At 48.3% G+C, this 21,986-nt stretch overlaps 1 protein-coding gene across 5 annotated transcripts in view; it reads right to left on the minus strand.

The window, feature by feature from the left end:
* Positions 1-21,986, minus strand: part of APLP2 (amyloid beta precursor like protein 2) — a 341,040-nt gene that overhangs the window by 13,638 nt on the left and 305,416 nt on the right. For all 5 annotated transcript variants that reach the window (XM_033919055.1, XM_033919054.1, XM_033919052.1 and 2 more), the window contains 2 exons: positions 17,245-17,327; positions 16,699-16,773 (listed from right to left, as the gene is read on the minus strand). In XM_033919055.1, the coding sequence (XP_033774946.1) occupies positions 16,699-16,773; positions 17,245-17,327 (158 nt within the window). The remainder of the gene's footprint in view (positions 1-16,698; positions 16,774-17,244; positions 17,328-21,986) is intronic.

Here is a 21,986-nt window from a genome sequence, read left to right on the forward strand (position 1 = left end):
GAGAAAATAAAGGCGAAAGAGTTGGCGTTCATGAAATATAAAAAAACCCAAGAAGAGGAGAGCAGAAAGGACTACAGGGTGAAACTGAAAGAAGCCAAGAGAGAGATACGTTTGGCGAAGGCACAGGCGGAAGAACAAATGGCTAAAAATGTAAAAAAGGGAGATAAAAATTTTTTCAGATATATTAGTGAAAGGAGGAAGATAAAAAATGGAATTGCTAGGCTAAAAGATGCTGGGAACAAATATGTGGAGAGTGATGAGGAGAAAGCAAATGTGCTAAACAAATACTTCTGTTCTGTGTTCACAGAAGAAAATCCTGGAGAAGGACCAAGATTGTCTGGCAAAGTTACACGAGAAAATGGAGTAGATTCTGCGCCGTTCACGGAGGAGGGTGTTTATGAGCAACTTGAAAAACTGAAGGTGGACAAAGCGATGGGACCAGACGGGATCCATCCTAGGATACTAAGGGAACTCAGAGAGGTTCTGGCGAGTCCTATTAAAGACTTGTTCAACAAATCTCTGGAGACGGGAGTGATTCCTGGGGATTGGAGGAGAGCGGATGTGGTCCCTATTCATAAAAGTGGTCACAGGGATGAAGCAGGAAACTACAGGCCAGTGAGCCTCACTTCGGTTGTTGGAAAAATAATGGAAGTGTTGCTAAGAAAGGATAGTGTATTTCCTTGAATCTAATGGGTTACAGGATCCGAGGCAACATGGCTTTACAAAAGGTAAATCGTGCCAAACGAACCTGATTGAATTTTTTGATTGGGTGACCAGAGAGCTGGATCGAGGACATATGCTAGATGTAATTTACTTGGATTTCAGCAAAGCCTTTGATACAGTTCCTCATAGGAGGCTGTTGAACAAACTTGAAGGGCTGAAGTTAGGACCCAAAGTGGTGAACTGGGTCAGAAACTGGCTGTCGGACAGACGCCAGAGGGTGGTGGTTAATGGAAGTCGCTCGAAGGAAGGAAAGGTGACTAGTGGAGTCCCTCAGGGTTCGGTGCTGGGGCCAATCCTGTTCAATATGTATGTAAGTGACATTGCTGAAGGGTTAGAAGGAAAAGTGTGCCTTTTTGCAGATGATACCAAGATTTGTAACAGAGTAGACACCGAAGAGGGAGTGGAAAATATGAAAAAGGATCTGCAAAAGTTAGAGGAATGGTCTAATGCCTGGCAACTAAAATTCAATGCAAAGAAATGCAGAGTAATGCATTTGGGGATTAATAATAGGAAGGAACCGTGTATTCTGGGAGGAGAGAAGCTGATATGCACAGACGGGGAGAGGGACCTTGGGGTGATAGTGTCCGAAGATCTAAAGGCGAAAAAACAGTGTGACAAGGCAGTGGCTGCTGCCAGAAGGATTCTGGGCTGTATAAAGAGAGGCGTAGTCAGTAGAAGGAAGAAGGTGTTGATGCCCCTGTACAGGTCATTGGTGAGGCCCCACTTGGAGTATTGTGTTCAGTTTTGGAGACCGTATCTGGCGAAAGACGTAAGAAGACTTGAGGCGGTCCAGAGGAGGGCGACGAAAATGATAGGAGGCTTGCGCCAGAAGACGTATGAGGAGAGACTGGAAGCCCTGAATATGTATACCCTAGAGGAAAGGAGAGACAGGGGAGATATGATTCAGACGTTCAAATACTTAAAGGGTATTAACGTAGAACAAAATCTTTTCCAGAGAAAGGAAAATGGTAAAACCAGAGGACATAATTTGAGGTTGAGGGGTGGTAGATTCAGGGGCAATGTTAGGAAATTCTACTTTACGGAGAGGGTGGTGAATGCCTGGAATGCGCTCCCGAGAGAGGTGGTGGAGAGTAAAACTGTGACTGAGTTCAAAGAAGCGTGGGATGAACACAGAAGATTTAGAATCAGAAAATAATATTAAAGATTGAACTAGGCCAGTTACTGGGCAGACTTGTACGGTCTGTGTCTGTGTATGGCCGTTTGGTGGAGGATGGGCAGGGGAGGGCTTCAATGGCTGGGAGGGTGTAGATGGGCTGGAGTAAGTCTTAACAGAGATTTCGGCAGTTGGAACCCAAGCACAGTACCGGGTAAAGCTTTGGATTCTCGCCCAGAAATAGCTAAGAAGAAAAAAAAAAATAAAATTTAAATTGAATCAGGTTGGGCAGACTGGATGGACCATTCGGGTCTTTATCTGCCGTCATCTACTATGTTACTATGTTACATTATAAAATCATTAATAATACACAATGTTTATAATAATATCACATCAGGAAAATGATAATAAAACATTCAATTCCCTATATGTGCTGTTTTATTATCATTTTCCTGATGTGATATTATAATAAACGTTATGTATTAACCAGGAGAGGTAAGAACGTATTTGGACATCAACTGGCCCGCCTACTCCATAGGGCTTTAAACTAGGTAAGTTGGGGGAGGGTACATACTTATATCCCAGAGCAGTAAGAAACCACCCTGAGGAGGCATGTCGCACTTCTGAGTCTGAGGTAGGTACCAATGATATCCACAATAAGTCAGGGAAAATTATCAATGATAATTGCAAAAACTTGCCAATCTGACAATCAGAACTGGACAGATACCCGGAAGATAGCGAACGTCACGTCAATTTTCAAAAAAGGATCGAGAGGGGAACCGGGCAACTACAGACCTGTGAGCCTTACGTCTGTCCCTGGAAAGATGGTTGAAGCACTGATCAAGGATAGCATAGTCCAGCACCTAGATACACACGACTTGATGAAACCCAGTCAACATGGGTTCAGGAAAGGGAAATCATGTTTAACGAATTTACTTCAATTTTTTGAGACCGTGAACAAGCAAATTGATAGTGGAATGCCGGTGGACATAATATATTTGGACTTCCAGAAGGCGTTCGACAAAGTTCCACATGAAAGACTTCTCAGGAAACTACAAAGCCATGGAATAGAGGGAGATATACACAGGTGGATAGGCAAATGGCTGGAAAACAGAAAGCAGAGAGTGGGCATAAATGGGAAGTTCTCAGACTGGGAGAAAGTGACTAGTGGTGTGCCCCAGGGCTCGGTTCTTGGGCCGATCCTATTTAATATTTACATCAATGACCTGGAAGAAGGAGTATCCAGTGAGATCATTAAGTTTGCAGACGACACAAAGCTATGCCGGGCAATCAGATCGCAGGAGGATAGCGAGGAACTCCAGAGCGACTTGTATCAGTTAGAGAAATGGGCAGAGCAATGGCAGATGAAGTTCAACGTGGAGAAATGCAAAGTAATGCATTTAGGTAGTAAGAATAAGGAACACGAGTATAGAATGTCAGGCGCAACTCTGGGTAAGAGCGAACAAGAAAAGGACCTGGGTGTACTGATAGATAGGACCCTGAAGCCGTCGGCACAATGCGCGGCAGCGGCAAAGAAAGCAAACAGAATGTTATGCATGATAAAAAAAGGAATCACGAATAGATCGGAGAAAGTCATAATGCCGCTTTATAGAGTAATGGTCAGACCACACTTGGAATACTGTGTCCAACATTGGTCTCCCAACCTAAAGAAGGATATAAAACTGCTGGAGAGGGTGCAGAGACGAGCAACGAAGCTAATAAGAGGCATGGAGAGCTTGGAATATGAGGAACGACTCAAGAAACTGGGACTGTTCTCCCTTGAGAAGAGGAGGCTGCGAGGGGACATGATCGAGACGTTCAAAATGCTGAAAGGCATCGATAAAATAGAGCAGGAAAATAAATTATTTACATTGTCCAACGCGACACGGACAAGAGGACATGGTTTGAAGCTAAGGGGGGACAAGTCCAGGACAAATGCCAGGAAGTTCTGCTTTACACAGCGAGTGGTAGACGCCTGGAATGCTCTCCCAAAGGAGGTTATTAAGGAATCCACTGTGCTAGGATTCAAAGGCAAATTAGATGCACATCTCCTTACGAGAGGCATAGAGGGATATGGGTGACTAAAACTACATCAGGTGTATACCTGACTGGGCCTCCGCGTGTGCGGATCGCCGAACTCGATGGACCATGGGTCTGATCCGGAGATGGCAGTTCTTATGTTCTTATAACTTAGGAGACGCACAATCTCATAAGGGAATCTCTTCACAGATATGGCTATGTATGTTAATGCACACAGCTTGGGCAATAAAATTCTAGAATTGGAGACTGAAATAATAAACGCCAATCTAGACGTGATAGCGATATCCGAAACCTGGTTCACGGACTCACATGGGTGGGATATGGTTATACCGGGCTACAACTTACTTCGTTGCGACAGAGAGGGTAAATTGGGAGGAGGTGTAGCACTGTACACTAAGGAATGCATCAAAACTACTAGAATTACAGATGTTAGATACACCGGGGAATCCCTCTGGGTGAACCTGGCCAGAGGGTATGAAAAATGCCTATACCTTGGCATGATATAAAGACCTCCCAGACAACAGGAAGACAAAGACATGGAATTAATAGAGGACATAGAAAACATCACACTGCGCGGGGATACAGTAATGCTAGGAGACTTCAACATGCCAGATGCAGATTGGAACACACTCTCCGCGACTACATGTAGCAGCAAAAGAATTTTAACATCCATAAAGGGTGTACGTCTCAAGCAAATGGTATTGGAGCCCACCAGGGACCAGGCAATACTGGACCTAGTACTCACCAACAGAGATAGCGTCACGGAGGTCTCAGTAGGTGATACACTGGCCTCCAGCGACCATAATATGGTATGGCTCAACCTCAAGAAAGGTTTCTCTAAGTCAAACACAGCAACGAGGGTTCTCAACTTTAGAGGCACAGACTTCAACCGCATGGGAGTTTTTGTCCATCAAGAGCTACATAAACAAGCAAAAGCTGACAATGTGGAGGATATGTGGTCGACTCTGAAGTCCATCCTACATGAAGCAACAACCCGCCACATAAGAACAATAAGTAAACGCAGGAGAAACAAAAGACCCCAATGGTTCAGCAATGAAATTTCAGACCTAGTTAAAAAGAAAAAAGAAGCATTTATCACCAACAAACATTTAGGAAGACAGGAGGCGAAAGAGGACTATCTAGACAGATCTAGAGCTGTCAAAAAAGTAGTCAGAGAGGCCAAACTCCGAATGGAGGAAGAGCTAGCACAAAACATTAAGAAAGGGGATAAATCTTTTTTCAGCTATATTAGTGACTGGAAAAGAAGCAAAGATGGGATTGTACATCTGAAGCAATCGGACGGTAACTTTGCAGAATCAGATTCTGCCAAGGCAGAACTACTAAACGAATACTTCTGCTCATTCTTCACATGTGAAGCACCGGGAGATGGTCCACAGCTTCAGACGGGAGATAACCAGAAAGACCCATTTCAAGACTTCGAATTTACGCCCAGTAGCGTCTACAACGAACTCTCGAGACTCAGGGTGAACAAAGCCATGGAACCGGACAACCTACACCCCAGGGTGCTCAGGGAGTTAAGTGAAGTCCTGGCGGAACCATTATCTGTGCTTTTCAATCTTTCCCTACGCACAGGAAAAGTCCCCTTGGACTGGAAAACCGCCAATGTAATCCCACTCCACAAAAAGGACTGCAGGACAGAGACAGCTAACTACAGATCAGTGAGTCTCACGTCTATAGTGTGTAAGCTCATGGAAACACTGATCAAACGGAATCTTGACACAATCCTAGATGAGGAAAACCTACGTGATCCCCACCAACACGGGTTCACCCAGGATAGATCCTGCCAATCCAATCTTATTAGCTTTTTTGACTGGGTTACTAGACAACTGGATGCCGGAGAGTCACTGGACGTGGTGATTTTGGACTTCAGTAAAGCATTTGATAGCGTCCCACACTGAAGGTTATTGAACAAGCTGAAATCGTCAGGATTGGGAGACACTCTAACTACATGGGTTGGGGACTGGCTGAGTGATACTACAGAGGGTGGTGGTGAACGGTACCCCATCAGAAGCGTCGGACGTGCTCAGTGGAGTACCGCAGGGCTCGGTCTTGGGCCCGATTCTATTCAACTTATTCATAAGAGATATGATGCAAGGACTTAGAGGAAAGGTATCACTGTTCGCCGACGCCGCCAAAATTTGCAACATAGTAGGCAAAAGCTTGTTACCTGATCATATGACACAGGACCTACTACTTCTGGAACGATGGTCAACGACTTGGCAGCTGGGCTTCAATGCACCTGGGCAAGAGAAACCCGCGCAGAACTTATGCACTAAATGGTGAGACCTTGGTTACGACCATGGCAGAACGTGATCTAGGGGTGATCATTAGTGATGACATGAAGGCTGCCAATCAGGTGGAGAAAGCTTCCTCCAGGGCAAGACAAATGATGGGTTGTATCCGTAGAGGTGTTGTCAGCAGGAGACCTGAAGTCATCATGCCGTTATACAAATCCATGGTGAGGCTTCACTTGGAGTACTGTGTTAAATTCTGGAGACCACACTACCGTAAGGACATGCTGAGGATCGAGTTGGTTCAGAAAATGGCCACCAGGATGGTCTTGGGGCTCAAGGATCTAACGTATGAAGAAAGACTAAAAAAATTGCGGCTGTACTCACTTGAGGAACAAAGAGAGAGGGGAGACATGATTGAAACGTTTAAGTACATCACGGGTCGCATCGAGTCGGAAGATAATACCTTCTGTCTCGTGGGACCCTCGACCACCAGAGGGCATCCACTGAAAATCAGGGGAGGGAAGTTTCATAACGACTCCAGAAAGTACCGTATTTTCACGTAGATAACGCGCACCCGTGTAAACCGCGCACACGGGTATAGCGTGCAAAAAACACAAATTTATGTACAGAAATTTTTATATACCGCGCACACCCATATACCGCGCATGCTGCCCGACTCTCCTTTCGCCCGCCCCGACTCTCCTCTGGCCACCCCGACTCTCCTTTCGCCCGCCCCGACTCTCCTCTCCCCCTTGAAGTCCTGTCCCCACCTTGAAAGCCTGATGCCCCCCGACGTCCGATTCACCCCCCCCCCGCAGGACCGCTCGCACCCCCACCTCGAAGGACCGCTCGAACGCACCCCCACCCCGAAGGACCGCTCGCACGCACTCCCACCTGCGCACGCATCCCCACCCTGAAGGACCGCTCGCACCCCCACAGCCTCCCGACCCCCCCATCATGTAGAAGCTCCTACCGGTGTCCTGCTGCTTCTTCTTGGCGGTCAAGACTCCCCGACACGATCGGGGCAAGAGGGAGCTCAAGCCCTCTTGCCCCAGCCAACCGCGGCACCCCCGACACGATCGGGGCAAGAGGGAGCTCAAGCCCTCTTGCCCCAGCCAACTGTGGCATCCCCAACACGATCAGGGCAAGAGGGAGCTCAAGCCCTCTTGCCCCCCCCGACACGATCGGGGCAAAAGGGAGCCCAAGCCCTCTTGCCCCGCCGACTCCCCAACTCCCCGACAATATCGGGCCAGGAGGGAGCCCAAGTCCTCCTGGCCCTGGCGACCCCCCCCCCCCCCCGCTAGTTGTTTGGGCCAGGAGGGAGCCCAAACCCTCCTGGCCACGGCAACCCCCTACCCCCACTCCGCACTACATTACGGGCAGGAGGGATCCCAGGCCTTCCTGCCCTGGACACAAACCCCCCTCCCCCCAACGACCGCCCCCCAAGAACCTCCGACCGCCCCCCCCAACCGACCCGCGACCCCCCTGGTGTAGTTGGCCGGACAGACGGGAGCCAAACCCGCCTGTCCGGCAGGCAGCCAACGACGGAATGAGGCCGGATTGGTCCATCCGTCCCAAAGCTCCGCCTACTGGTGGGGCCTAAGGCGCCTGGGCCAATCAGAATAGGCCCGGGAGCCTTAGGTCCCTCCTGGGGGCGGGCCTTGGGCACATGGTCGGGTTGGGCCCATGTTGGGGAGTCGGCGGGGCAAGAGGGCTTGGGCTCCCTCTTGCCCCGATCGTGTCGGGGGTGCAGCGGTTGGCTGGGGCAAGAGGGATTGAGCTCCCTCTTGCCCCGATCGTGTCGGGTGTCGGGACCGCCAAGAGAAAGCAGCAGGACACCGGTAGGAGCTTCTACATGATGGGGGGGGGGGGTCGGGAGGCTGTGGGGGTGCGAGCGGTTCTTCAGGGTGGGGGTGCAGGTGGGAGTGCGTGCGAGCGGTCCTTCGGGTGGGGGTGCGTGCGAGCGGTCCTTCGGGGTGGGGGTGCGAGCGGTCCTGCGGGGGGGGGAGGGGTGAATCGGACGTCGGGGGGGGGGAACTATGTAAAAAAAAATTTTGTACAACGCGCTCATGCGTATATCGCGCAAGGTTATGTGCGGTACGTAAAAAACACGTATAACGCGCGCATTATATGTGAGAAAATACGGTACTTCTTTACCGAAAGAGTGGTGAATCAGTGGAACAGACTCACACTACAGGTGATTGAGGCCAGCAACGTGACGGATTTTAAGAGAAAATGGGATCTTTAAGGGAGTAAATTCAGGGGGGCGGATACTTGGCAGGGGCAGACTCGATGGGCTATGGCCCTTTTCTGCCACCATTTTATTTTATTTTTCCTCTAACTCTACTTTTCACTTCTCTATTACCCTCCAGGTACTTTAGTTAGATTGTGAGCCTTCGGGACAGTAAGGGAATTTTTCAAGTACCTTTCTTATTTCTAATCTTAATGTATATTTTCTGTAAACCGCTTAGAACCTAACGGATGTAGCGGTATATAAGAAATAAATTACATTACATTTTCTATGTTTCTATGTTAATGATTTTATGATGCTTTTATATTAAGACTGCCTCTGTATTTTAAATTATATTTCTATCTATTTTCAACTTTGATATATTGCTTTTATTTCATTATTATTTCATCGTTGATGTGATGCTTTATATTTTCACTAATGCTGTGTCATTTTTATTTTGTATGTTTTTATTGGATTTCCGATCCTCAAAAAGACCCGAGGAAGGCTTATACTGCCAAAACATGGCCTAGTGTTGGGTCTAGGTTCCAGTGCCTGTTTGTTTATTTTTCACAATTTGAAATAAAGTATTTTGCATTCTAAACTCCTGGGTCAAAGGACTGGCTCCACGTGGTGTACTTTGTGGACAATAACTTTTCTATGCCAGACTTGAGAGATAGGTGGCACCTTATGGACTAACCAAGAGGAAATTTGTCCTTGAAAGCTCATGTCTCAAGGAAATGGTTAATAAAAGGTCATCTCTCTGTTAATTTTGTTACTCCAGATAACACAGCTACCCCCCCTCCCCTTAAAGTTTCTATACCAGACTCGAAAGCACAGATGACAGAGTGAATACATACTCTGAGAAACATGTAGCAATATGAAAATAAAAACACAGAACTCGCCTCTATCCTCCCCTCCCCTTTTCCCATGCATCAGATTTTTCCAGGAGGAGATTGATGTGTTTTTTCACCTCCTCCAATAAACTTAACATTTATTTTAAAAATTTGTATTTGCATATACCTGTGCAGATTATAATAGCACATACATACATATCTTTATTATTTAATAATTGTTTTCTCAGGTACTTTAGCTAGATTGTGAGCCTTTGGGACAGTTAGGGAATTTCCAAGTACCTAACTTTATTTTATTTTATTACATTACATTACACATTAGGGATTTCTATTCCGCCATTACCTTGCAGTTCAAGGCGGATTACAAAAGAATTATCCAAGATGTATTACAACAAGAACTTACAAAAAAAAAAAAATTGGTCATTTTCAAAAAGAGTAAGAAATGGGTAAGGTTATTAGTTTGGAGTAGTTGGCTTTAGTGAGAGGTGGAGTTTGAACTTCTGGGGAGGAGGGGCTATAAAAATGAACAAATAAATAAATAAATACATACATACTAAAAAAAAAAAAAAAAAAAAAAAAGACATCACATAAAAAAGATACAATAAAATCATCACACTTCAAAGTGCCTACATGTTGTGACATCACATCAAGTATCCATTGACCAAACCTAGTCTCAACCCAGGCTAGATTCTACTTCCTTCACTTCAACCCCTAAGAAAAAGGACATAAGGAAAAGCAATGTTACTTACCGTAACAGTTGTTATCCAGGGACAGCAGGCAGCTATTCTCACTAGTGGGTGATGTCATCAGACAGAGCCCCGGTACGGACGTCTCACAAGCACGTGTTGCTTGTAGAAACTTAAAGTTTCTAGATGCCCGCACCGCGCATGCGCCGGTGCCTTCCTACCCGGAGATCCGGGCGTGTCTCCTCAGTTCAGGTAGCTAGCCTGAGAAGCCAACCCAGGGGAGGTGGGTGGGACGTGAGAATAGCTGCCTGCTGTCCCTGGATAACAACTGTTACGGTAAGTAACATTGCTTTATCCCAGGACAAGCAGGCAGGTATTCTCACTAGTGGGTGACCTCCAAGCTAACCTCAGTGGGATGGAGGGGGAGTTGGCGACTTAAGAGAATAAATTTTTCAATACTGTTTGGCCAAACTGTCCATCCCGTCTGGAGAGGGTATCCAGACAATAATGTGAGGTGAATGTGTGAACCGAGGACCAGGTGGCAGCCTTGCAAATTTCCTCGATTGGTGTTGATCTGAGGAATGCTACTGAGGCTGCCATTGCTCTGACCTTATGGGCTGTGACCTTACAAGGAAGTGATAATCCAGCCTGGGCATAGCAGAAAGAGATACAAGCCGCCATCCAATTAGAGATGGTGCGCTTTGATACGGGTCTTCCCAACTTGTTAGGATCGAAGGAGACAAAAAGTTGAGGAGTGGTTCTGTGTGGCTTGGTGCGATCCAGGTAGAAAGCCAAGGCACGTTTACAGTCTAGAGTGTGAAGGGCCGATTCTCCGTGGTGAGAATGAGGCTTAGGGAAGAATACTGGAAGTACAATGGATTGGTTGAGATGAAATTCGGAGACCACCTTAGGCAGGAATTTCGGGTGAGTGCGGAGGACCACCTTGTCATGATGGAATACTGTGAATGGTGGATCCGCCATCAATGCCTGGAGTTCGCTGACTCTGCGAGCGGACGTAAGGGCTACAAGGAAAAGCACTTTCCAGGTGAGATACTTAAGAGGGGCCCTGTTGAGTGGTTCAAACGGGGGCTTCATGAGATGGGAAAGGACTACATTGAGGTCCCAAACTACTGGGGGTGGTTTGAGAGGAGGGTTAACATGGAAGAGTCCTTTCATAAATCTGGCGACCACCGGATGGGCCGAGAGGGGTTTCCCTTGTAGGGGCTGGTGGAACGCCGCAATAGCGCTCAGGTGGACTCGTATGGATGTGGACTTGAGCCCAGATTGAGATAGGTGTAGGAGATAGTCCAGCACGGAGGATAAGGAAGCTCGCTGAGGTTCCTTTGACTTAGAAACACACCATGAGGAGAATCTGGTCCATTTCTGGGAGTAGCATTGTCGAGTGGCGGGCTTCCTGGAAGCTTCCAAGACCTCCCTCACTTCTTGTGAGAATTGGTGAGGGGTTACGTTGAGAGGAACCAGGCTGTCAGGTGGAGAGACTGCAGGTTGGGATGAAGTAGTGATCCTTGATGTTGAGTAAGTAGTGAAGGAAACACTGGAAGTGGTACTGGTTCCCTGCTGCTGAGTTGAAGTAGGAGGGAGAACCAAGGTTGTCTGGGCCACCGAGGAGCTATTAGAATCATGGTGGCCCGTTCGAGTTTCAGCTTGACCAGAGTCTTCTGGATCAGCGGGAATGGTGGGAACGCATATAGAAATCGTTTCCCCCAGTTCAGTAGAAAAGCATCTGCCTCGAGGCGATGAGGAGTGTAGATCCTGGAGCAAAACTGAGGCAGTTTGTAGTTGTGGGGAGCCGCAAAGAGGTCTATCTGAGGCGTCCCCCATTGCGTGAAGATTTGGTGAAGGGGGCTGGAATGGAGAGTCCATTCGTGCGGTTGTAGCAGACGGCTTAGTTTGTCTGCTAAGACGTTGTTCTCCCCCTGGATGTATACTGCTCTGAGTAGGGCGTTGTGGCGCACCGCCCAGTCCCAGACTCGTAGAGCTTCCTGGCAAAGGAGGGCCGAGCCCGTGCCTCCTTGCTTGTTGATATAATACATGGCGGCCTGATTGTCTGTTCGAATGAGGATTACCATGTCGTGAAGTAGGTGTTGGAAAGCTTGGAGCGCATTGAAGATGGCTCTGAGTTCCAGTAGATTGATTTGGTGTAGTCTTTCCGCACTGGTCCAGAATCCTTGGGTGCGGAGACCCTCCAGGTGGGCCCCCCATGCATAATTCGACGAATCGGTTGTGAGAACTTTCTGATGGGGGGGAGAGTGCATCAGCAAACCTCTGGATAGATTCGAAGAGGTCATCCACCAAAGTAGAGACTGCCGAAGAGCAGGTGTGACTAAGATGTGTTTGGATAGTGGATCGGACGTCTGATTCCACTGTGATGCCAGGGTCCACTGGGGGATCCTGAGGTGGAGTCTGGCAAAGGGTGTCACATGTACCATGGAGGCCATATGGCCCAGGAGCGCCATCAGTTGTCTCGCCGGTAGGGTTTGGCGAGTAGACACCGACTGGCAGAGATGAAGAAGAGACTCCATGCGTTGCAGAGGCAGGAATGCTCGGAGTCGGGTGGTGTCCAGGACCGCTCCGATGAAGGGGAGGGACTGGGTGGGTTGTAGATGAGACTTGGAGAAGTTGATCTCGAAGCCCAAATTCTGGAGGAAGTAGGTTGTAGCCAAGGCCGCCGAAGTGACCTCTGGGGCTGACGGGGCCTTGATGAGCCAGTCGTCGAGGTATGGGAACACCTGTAGACCCCTGTCCCGGAGTGCTGCGGCCACTACCACCAGGCACTTTGTGAAGACTCTGGGGGATGAAGATAGGCCGAATGGTAGCACTCGATACTGTAGGTGCAGATTTCCCACCCGAAATCTGAGGAACTTTCGGGAGGCCGGGTGAATGGGGATGTGAGTGTAGGCCTCCTTGAGATCCAGGGAGCATAACCAGTCGTTCTGCTCGAGGAGGGGGTATAGAGAAGCCAAAGTCAACATGCGAAACTTCTCTTTGACCAGGAACTTGTTGAGGGCTCGAAGGTCTAAAATGGGTCGCAGGTCGCCCGTTTTCTTCGGGACGAGGAAGTACCGGGAGTAAAACCCTCGGTTCAATTGGTCTGACGGGACCGGCTCGACAGCCCGAAGCTGAAGTAAGGTTTGGACTTCCTGAAGAAGAAGGGTGGTCTGCGTCGAGCTTGAAGGATACTCTCTTGGAGGATGGTCCGTGGGGACCCGGTGGAATTGAAGAGAGTATCCTTCTCTTATGATGGTGAGGACCCATAGGTCCGTGGTTATGGCCTCCCATCGATGGTAAAAAAGATGGAGGCGGCCCCCTATGGGAGAGGCCGAGGTTATGCTCCCGGGAGGGGCGTCAAAAGGGCTGGGGAGCCTTAGGTACAGCCGGTGGCTGAGGTTTTTGCTGAGACTTCTGGGGAGGTTGTCTCTTCGCAGGCTGTCTCGCAGCAGGCGATTGTCTGGGCATGTAACGCCGCTGGTAAATCAGGGGTGGCCTGGAAGGTCGAGACTGTTGAGGTTTGGGTTTGGGCCGCAGGATGGATTGAAAAGATTTTTCATGATCCGACAGCTTCTTGGTAACAGTTTCGATAGACTCATCGAACAGGTCAGCTCCAGCACATGGTACGTTGGCGAGTCTGTCCTGTAGGTTGGGATCCATATCGATTGTACGGAGCCATGCCAGGCGACGCATAGCTACCGCGCTTGCGGCGGCGCGTGCCGAGAGTTCGAATGCATCGAAGGAGGATTGCATCAGCTGGAGGCGTAATTGGGAGAGGGAGGCTACCACTTCCTCGAACTCGAATCGAGCTTGGTTGTCTATGAAAGGAGTGAACTTGCGGAGTACCGGCAAGAAGAACTCCAGATAGGAAGAGAAAAAGAAATTGTAGTTTAGCACCCTTGACGCCATCATGGAGTTTTGGTAGAATTTTCTACCAAATTTGTCCATCGTTCTCCCCTCTCGGCCCGGCGGTACAGAGGCGTAGACCTGGGAGGGATGAGAGCGTTTAAGGGAGGACTCGACCAGTAGGGATTGGTGGGAGAGTTGAGGGCCCTCGAACCCTTTATGGTGCACGATGCGGTATCGAGCATCGAGTTTGCTGGGGATCGCCGGTATGGAATACGGTGTTTCGAAGCACTGCATGAAGGTCTGGTCCAGTAATTTATGCAAGGGGAGCCGAAGCGACTCCGTTGGAGGGTTAGGTAAATGCATGGTGTCCAGATACTCTTTGGAGTATCGGGAGCCCGTGTCAAGGGTCACATCCAGATCATCCGCCATTTGTCGGAGGAATGATGAGAAGGACAATTGCTCCGCCAGCGTCGGTCTGTGGGACGGGCTGGAGGAGGAGGAGGCCTCCAGGTCCATGGACATCGGGGAGTGGCAAGGAGAATCGGGCACCGATGTCTCCTCGTACTCCGGGCCCCCCGGAGGGGACACCTCTGATGAGGAGTATCCCCTACGTTGCAGTTTTTTCTGCGGTGACACTTCCGAATGGCGTGAGGAGTGCCAGGATGAGTGTCTCGATCGGTGCCCGTCTCGGTGGCGGGACGGGGATCGAGATCGTCTGTGTATCGCATGGTCTCCCGAGGCCCCCAAGTGGATAGGGCTGGAAGCGGTGGATCGCAACTGGGTTTGCGATGCGGGTTCTTGCGATGCTACCCAAGTCTGGTAAGGAGTACGGCAGAACTCTTCCTGACTATGCCCAGGGCTTCGAGTATCGATCGGAGGTCTGGTCCCATGTTGGCGCGGAGGCGTAATGGGTTCTAATGGCGGCATGTCGGTAAGCGAGGCTTGCCGCGTGGGCATCGCCGCCCTCCCCCGTTCGTCCTCGTCGGTTGTCGAGGTCGAACGGTGTGGGGGAGGGGGAGGGGGCGGCCCGCCCCTTTGGACCGGTACCGGGAGGTCACCCTGTTTGGCAGCGATGAGCCCGGGTCCGATGGTCTGCATGAGCTCAACGAATTGAGCTTCCAGCACGGACCGTAGCGAAGCCGATAAGGAGGGATCCGCACCGAAAGGGGGTCCTCCTGCACGGACATCGCGCTCCTTCGAGGCAGAGTGCTTCTGCTTAGTAGCTTTCGGCACTTTGATGACCATTGGTGGCACTGTGGAAGGAAGAGGTACCTGAACCGAGGAGACCGGGGCAGGCACCGACGTCGAGCTCGTGGATGGTGTCGGGGCGAGCGATGCCGGTTTCACCACACTCGATGCAGGAGGGGTCGATGCCGGTTTCGCCCGAACCGGGGAGGTATCAGATGAAGTGGAGGCTGAGGGATCCTTAGCTGCGTCCATCTTGAACATCGATTCCCACAATAGGCAACGCCGCTTGAATGAGCGTGCCGTAAGGGTAGAGCAAGGCCTGCACGATTTCGGGATGTGGTCAGGGCCCAAACACTGCAAACAGCGCCAGTGAGGGTCCGTGAGTGAAATCGCGCGTTGGCACTTGCTGCACTTTTTAAACCCGGTGATTGGCCGGGACATAGGCCGGAAAATCTCCGCCGCGAGGTCGAAGCCAGTGGGCCTGAGCCACATGGCCGGCCCGTTCGACCCGCCGGAGGAAATAATCTTCTTTTTTTTTTTTACTGAAAAAGAAAAGTACTGTTAACTGTAATTAAAAGAAAGCGAAAAACGCGGACAAGGAAGGCAAATTTAACTGAATTCAGCTAGCGCATGATGAAGTTGAACTTCTCAGCTCCGCGGAAAAGAAAGAACTGAGGAGACACGCCCGGATCTCCGGGTAGGAAGGCACCGGCGCATGCGCGGTGCGGGCATCTAGAAACTTTAAGTTTCTACAAGCAACACGTGCTTGTGAGACGTCCGTACCGGGGCTCTGTCTGATGACATCACCCACTAGTGAGAATACCTGCCTGCTTGTCCTGGGATAACTTACTTTCTACCATTTTTTTTCCTATCACTTGAACTATGAACCATAACGTGTGTCAGGTCAGCCCACAGAAGTCAGAATGCAATTCTTTACATTTTCTATAAAAGGAAGTGAAGGTTGCTAATGTAGCATGAGGAACATTTTAATGACATTGCAAAAGAATCAAATGGACAACCGAACTGCAAGATCACCAATATAATATCTAATATACAAAGTCTGAGCAAGCTTCAACCTTTCAAAAAGTAGAGCAAGAACACACAAAAATACTTTCCGACAACATGGTACACTTGCCAACGAAACACCAGGCCAAGAGTTCTTAGCTGCCAAAATATTAGTATGGAACACATTCTGGTGAGATTCTGTAGTTAAGCAGTTTTCAAAAGTCATGTACACTGCACAAAATGTAGGGGGGAGGGGGGTTTCTTACCAAAGTACGACCTGACATCTAAGCAGGCAAACAGAATGCGAAAGGAAAACGATATTTGTTTTTAAGATAACCCATGTGATAAAGAAACATTTTACCCAAACACTTGGCACTAAAATATTTCACTACCCCTGAGATTTACATCCTCCTTCAGTTGACAGCAACATATACCCAACATGCATGATATACATCAAATTTAATTTGATACAGGGTAAGATTTACTACCACATTGATTCTGTTCATATTTTGAGTTGCTTTCCCACAACACACTTAAAAGAAAAACAAAAACAATATAACACTTACTGGTCCCATTTGTAACAAAAACACCCCCTAAAACACAAAACTAAAGGAGAGTGCCACCACCTCCATTTTACCACACTGTACACTACATGCTCTTAAGATCACAACACAGAGCAATGAACACATGAGAAATCCAAGCAAAAGCCAAAACAACCAATGTCCTTTTTGGGTGGCTACATACATACCGGCTCCTCCACCAGTCCACTGACTCTCTCTGCATTGAAAATCATTTTCTTCACATCAAGGGTCTCATCAATTACCTGAAAACAGTCATGAAGTCATTTTACACAAAGAAACCAATGGCAAAGCATAAAAGGGGAAGAGTCAAGAACAGGCAGACTAGGAAAGTAAAGCAAGGAAAACTTGGGCCTTCTCAACTGTCTCATCAGTTAAAAGAGAGAAACCATGACTGAACCAGCCAGCCTAACCCCACAATAACTCTGAAGTAAAGAGAACACACTCGCACAAAATCCTCAAAACAACAACACACATTTCTACAGGCTTACAAGTCTGAATCATTTTACACACTAAAAGCAAACAATTACTTTTCTCCTTTTACTGTTTAGCGCCCATCTGTTGAAAATGCTAATTAGTAAAGATAGAGAGTCTGCATTTTGAGAGTACAGAACTAAAATCATACCATACCATTTCATTCAGACTACAGAGGGGAAAAAGAGAAAATTTAAGAATAACTAGAAGCCAAAATGTTCCTCATGGAATAAGTTGCTTACCGCTTTCTCATTTGCCTTGCTTTTGCTGTTAATCACCTTCTCTTCAGCACCTATTAGCCCATTCAAATTGGCAATGCCAGAACCTGTGTGTAAACACACAAAGCACAGATTAGAGTTAGGCTATATGACTGAAGATCAAGTTTCCTCTTTAAAAGTATGAACCAAGAAGTAGCCTCTTCATTTATGCAAGATTTCCCTTCTCGTTTAGAAGGCATAAATTGTAGCCACAGCACAATTTGGTAGTATTTTATTGAAATACAAAAATAAGGATGCAAGAAAATGTAAAACTAGTAAGATTAAGGGTATAAGCCCCACCTCACAGCAGAAATAACTACAGATACATGAACACTTGAAAGCATGGGCTCTTTAATGAAATATTCTCCGAGAAGAAATAATTAGAACTTGAGCTTCCTGTACAGTAATTAGTTTCTAGCTTATGCTCTGCAAATGGAACCAAATTTAAAGTAGCAAACTTACAATATATCTTTTTTGTCCCAGAGACAAAGGGAATATGATGCTGTGTGTAAAGCAGGCGGAAAGGGTGTCAGACCACTTCCAATTTGTATTGTACTTAACTCATTTTTCCTGTAACTTGCTTCAATCTTCCTTAGTAAGGAGGATTATCTGGATGGTATAGAAAGATTAAGTTCTTACCTCAATAATCATCTTTCTTGTAAATAGGTGTGTCATTTTTGACAAGTGGGTAGTGAATCCAAACCTGCACGCTTTGCAAAAGGCATCAGACTTTTCCTCCTTCCTCAGTGGAGTGTGCTGCCCCTTTCAGTTTGTACCAAAACAGGTGATAGCCCTCATAATAGTACAAAGTATGCAGTTTGGATTCACTACCCACTTATAACTAATAGTTGCTCACTTATGACATGATTTCCCAAGGTTTTTTCAAACTTGGTGGCTGATGTAATCTATGCTATTTTTTGACTGGAAGTTTACTTTTGATTTTCTCGTACTAGCCTTACTCCTGATGCATTAGAGGTTTTAACATGAAAAAATCCATAGTTATGCTAAAAAGTATCATTGTCGGCATATGAACCCACCCCAATAGGATTTAATGTAAAAAAAAAAAAATAAAATAAAAATTTGGCTTTTTTTTTTTTTTTAAATTCCCCATTAGGGAAGGGCTGACATAAGAACCCTGTGTGGGAGCAGAAACAGCATCTGTGGTGGACTGCAGCACTTCCAACTCAGAGGACTTGTGGTCTAGGTAGGCCTGGTAGCCCCTCATACCCCAAGAGTATTTGGCCAGAGCACCCAACCAGTAAGCCTTCATGCAGATGAACCTCCTGAACCAAGAAGGTATCCAGAAGCATGCTTCTCTCTCATCATTGCCATCTTGGAAAATGACAACGTCTGACACCATGGCACTGCCTCAGGATGACCAAGGGCAGAATACAATCCACACTTTACTCCGGGACCAGTGGGTATTATGCATCTCTGAATGCCAGGCACTGTAGCTTCATATAATTAGCTATAACCCCTCCCCCTCTGCTAGCATATCCTGGAGCATGCCCAGTAGAATCCAGCCAATCTTCAAGCAGCCAGGAACATCTTACAGAGATAATAAAACAAGAGAGAGAAGGAAACAGGGAACTCCCCACCAAACAATTAATTTTGCTCATAACATATGCAAAATAGCAACAATGAAAACTGTAAAATAGGTTATCACACATTAGAACTTGAACTACAAAACAGTGCTATAGGGAAACACAACCTGCACTGTCAGAAGGGGGTGCTAACCCAGGGACCCCCCAAATAAAGTGTTACATCTAGTCAGATGGTACTCTTATAAAGGCTGGTCTGACACATTAAGCCAGCTTACAAGTATTTCCAGGCAGGTGAATAGCGAATCAGACATGCAGAGGAGGGCGGGTTCCTGGAATAAAGTGTGGATTTACACGAAAGAAGATTAGCAGAGGTAAGAACCTAATCTTTTGTTCTTGTACAATCCCACTTTATTCCGGGACCAGTGGGACATAACAGAGCAGTCCCAAAATTCAGGGTGGGACTGATGAGCTCTCTGCCAACACCGAAGCACCAAAAGCAGCATCTCACTTGGCCATCACACTAACCCTGTAAAACCTGGAGAAGGTGTGCAGAGAGGACCACATAGTAGCCCTCCAAATCTCATCCAGAGGCACCACCAACAACTCGGGCCAGGAGAAGGAAACCTCCCTGGTAGAATGAGCCCGCACCCAGGAACTGTCGCTCGAATCCATCACAAAATGGTAGCCCAAAAACAGGCTAGCCCCTGCAGTTAGGACCCACCAGACAAACAGGTGGTCCAAGACCCGAAACTAGTTGGTCATCTCCAAAGCCTGCTACAAAAGCTTGCGCTCATCCAGGGACTGCAGAACTTGGTCCCGGGCCTGAGCCAGAAGGAACAAACGCCAGAATGCAAATAACCCGAGTCACATAAAACAGAAACCACTTTCGGAGGAAGGAAGAAACTGTACTCAAGAGCCATCCGGTAGCTGCAATAAGGATCCTGACAAAAAAAAGCTGAAAGCTCCAAAACTGTCCAAGCTGACATGACAGTCAAGGGGAATACTGGCTTCAGTGAGAGAGATCCATCCAGACGCTCCAGAGGCACACAAAGTAGGCTAACCAGGGAGTGGAGACCAGATGCAGATTGCACACAAGGCAAAGGAGGCCTCAGACGAACTGCGACCCGTAGAAAACGGACCACGTCCAGAGAACCACCAAAGGTCTTCTCAAAACAATAGGAACCAGGCAGGTGAAACATGCAATCTGACCCTTTAGGGAAGCCATTGTAAAAACCCTTTTCCAGGCCATCCTGCTGAGACTCCATCACCCGAAAAACTGAGGGAGAATAATAATCCTCCTGATGGCTTGTGCAACAAACGTGGTAGCACCGCCAAACTTCTGTGTAGGTTGCCCCCTTGGCCATCCAAGTGCTGAGAAGCAGCACAGCTATCACAATAGAACAGCTGGGCACGATGGACTGCTGGGCACGATGGACCACTGGTCTGACCCAGCAGCGGTAATTCTTACCCTCAAAAGGCCAGACGCAAGCCCAAAGAGGCCTGGGTCCTACAAAGCAATCGGCTCCTGCGATAGAGGGACCGAGGGAAACAGGGCAAAATTACCCCCCCCCCCCCAAGCCGTATCAGGTTGGCATACCCCCATGCCAATGGACAGCAAACACCACCCTGGCAACATCCAAAAGCACTCAGACAGCTTGATGATGGAGATAGACCAGGAAAGGCAAAAGAAGCAGCTGAATCACCCTCAGTTCCAGGCAAATAGTCAACCCCCTTGCGCCCCAGCCCTGAACCGGAGCAGACATACAGACTGCCCCCTAGCCAGAGAGGCTTACATCCTTTGACAGAGGCAACTAAACTGAAACCGGAGCATAAGGCCCCAGGCTAGTGCCAAGGGATGCAAACACCAAAGGCTGGTGGCAAGCAATGGATCCCGCTGTGGATCCATTGCAAGGGAAGCTGCAAGGGAAGCAGTCTGGCTCTGGTCTTTGAAACTCCACTGATTGCCACCACCAGCCCCAGTACCTAGAAATACTGCCAGGCCATCGGGGTCTGAGTGGCCAAAAATCTCTGAAGACTGTCCGAATCTTCTCACAATGGGAAATAGGAGGAACACTTAATTCTATCCTTTGAGAAAGCGAACCCCCAGGTACTCCAAATCCTAGGTGGGCTCCAAGTGACTCTCCCGAAGGTTTATCACCCAGCCCAGACGCTGCAGCAAGTGGATCACCTAATGAACTGCCTGGATCCCCTCGGTCAGAGGGGGAATGCTGAACATTGAACCATCCAGATACATGTAGACTAGGATACCCAGGCAGTGAACATGTGCTGCCACTACCACTGTCACCTTGGTGAAGGTCCTGGGCTTCATTGCTAACCCGAAGGTAAGAACCGCAAACTGAATGTGTCCAGAACGCGAAACTGCAAAACCTTTCTGTGCACCAGAAAAATAGGGACAAACAGATGCGCCTCCATGAGATCCTTGGAAGCTGGACACTGAATCACTGACGGAACATACCCTCTCCATGCATAAGCAAGGAATTTCAGTGCCGCATCAGCCGCGTTGAGAGCCAGGCTCGGTCTCCAACTTCGGAGACTATCATTGGGACGATGAAGCATATCGAGTTTCCCCCTGAGCCCAAGTTGCCCTCTGGCTTGGGCTCAAGGGCTGCAAGATCCAAATGTCTGTGGACCATGGCCTGCACCTGAAGCACCACCTCAGGGCGGTCTGCAGAGGAAACTAGAAAGTACAAGGAGAGAGGATGTGAAAACTCCAAAGTGAGCCCGTCGCGTAATACCTCCAAGACCCAGCGGTCTGATGTGACGGGCTCACATGCCGCCAAGAAAGCAGACAGCCCCCCCCCCTCCGACAAGCGGGAGAAAGCCGAAGGCCAGACACTAGAACTGTGGCTTCTGGGGGGAAGGGCAGCTATATGTCCATTTGAGGACTGCTGACAGCCAGACCCCCTAAAACAGGGACTGGGTAACACAGGGCACCTCTGCTCTGAGGAGGGAGGACCTTCACAATGGAGAGGAAGTCCAAACAGAGAAGAAGCAGAATGCTCCGAACCCCTGGTGGGCCATGTCATGTTCCTGGGCAAAGCCTTCGGCTTACGGTTTTGTACACTCGCCATAAGATCTTCAAGGCCCTGGCAGAACCAACGCCGTCCTCAAGAGGGAAACTCGTTTAGGGTTGTGTCAGAGAAAAAGTCCTCAGACCGCTGC

The sequence above is a fragment of the Geotrypetes seraphini genome, chromosome 13 (assembly GCF_902459505.1).
Source record: "Geotrypetes seraphini chromosome 13, aGeoSer1.1, whole genome shotgun sequence".
In the NCBI taxonomy this organism is placed as follows: domain Eukaryota; kingdom Metazoa; phylum Chordata; class Amphibia; order Gymnophiona; family Dermophiidae; genus Geotrypetes; species Geotrypetes seraphini.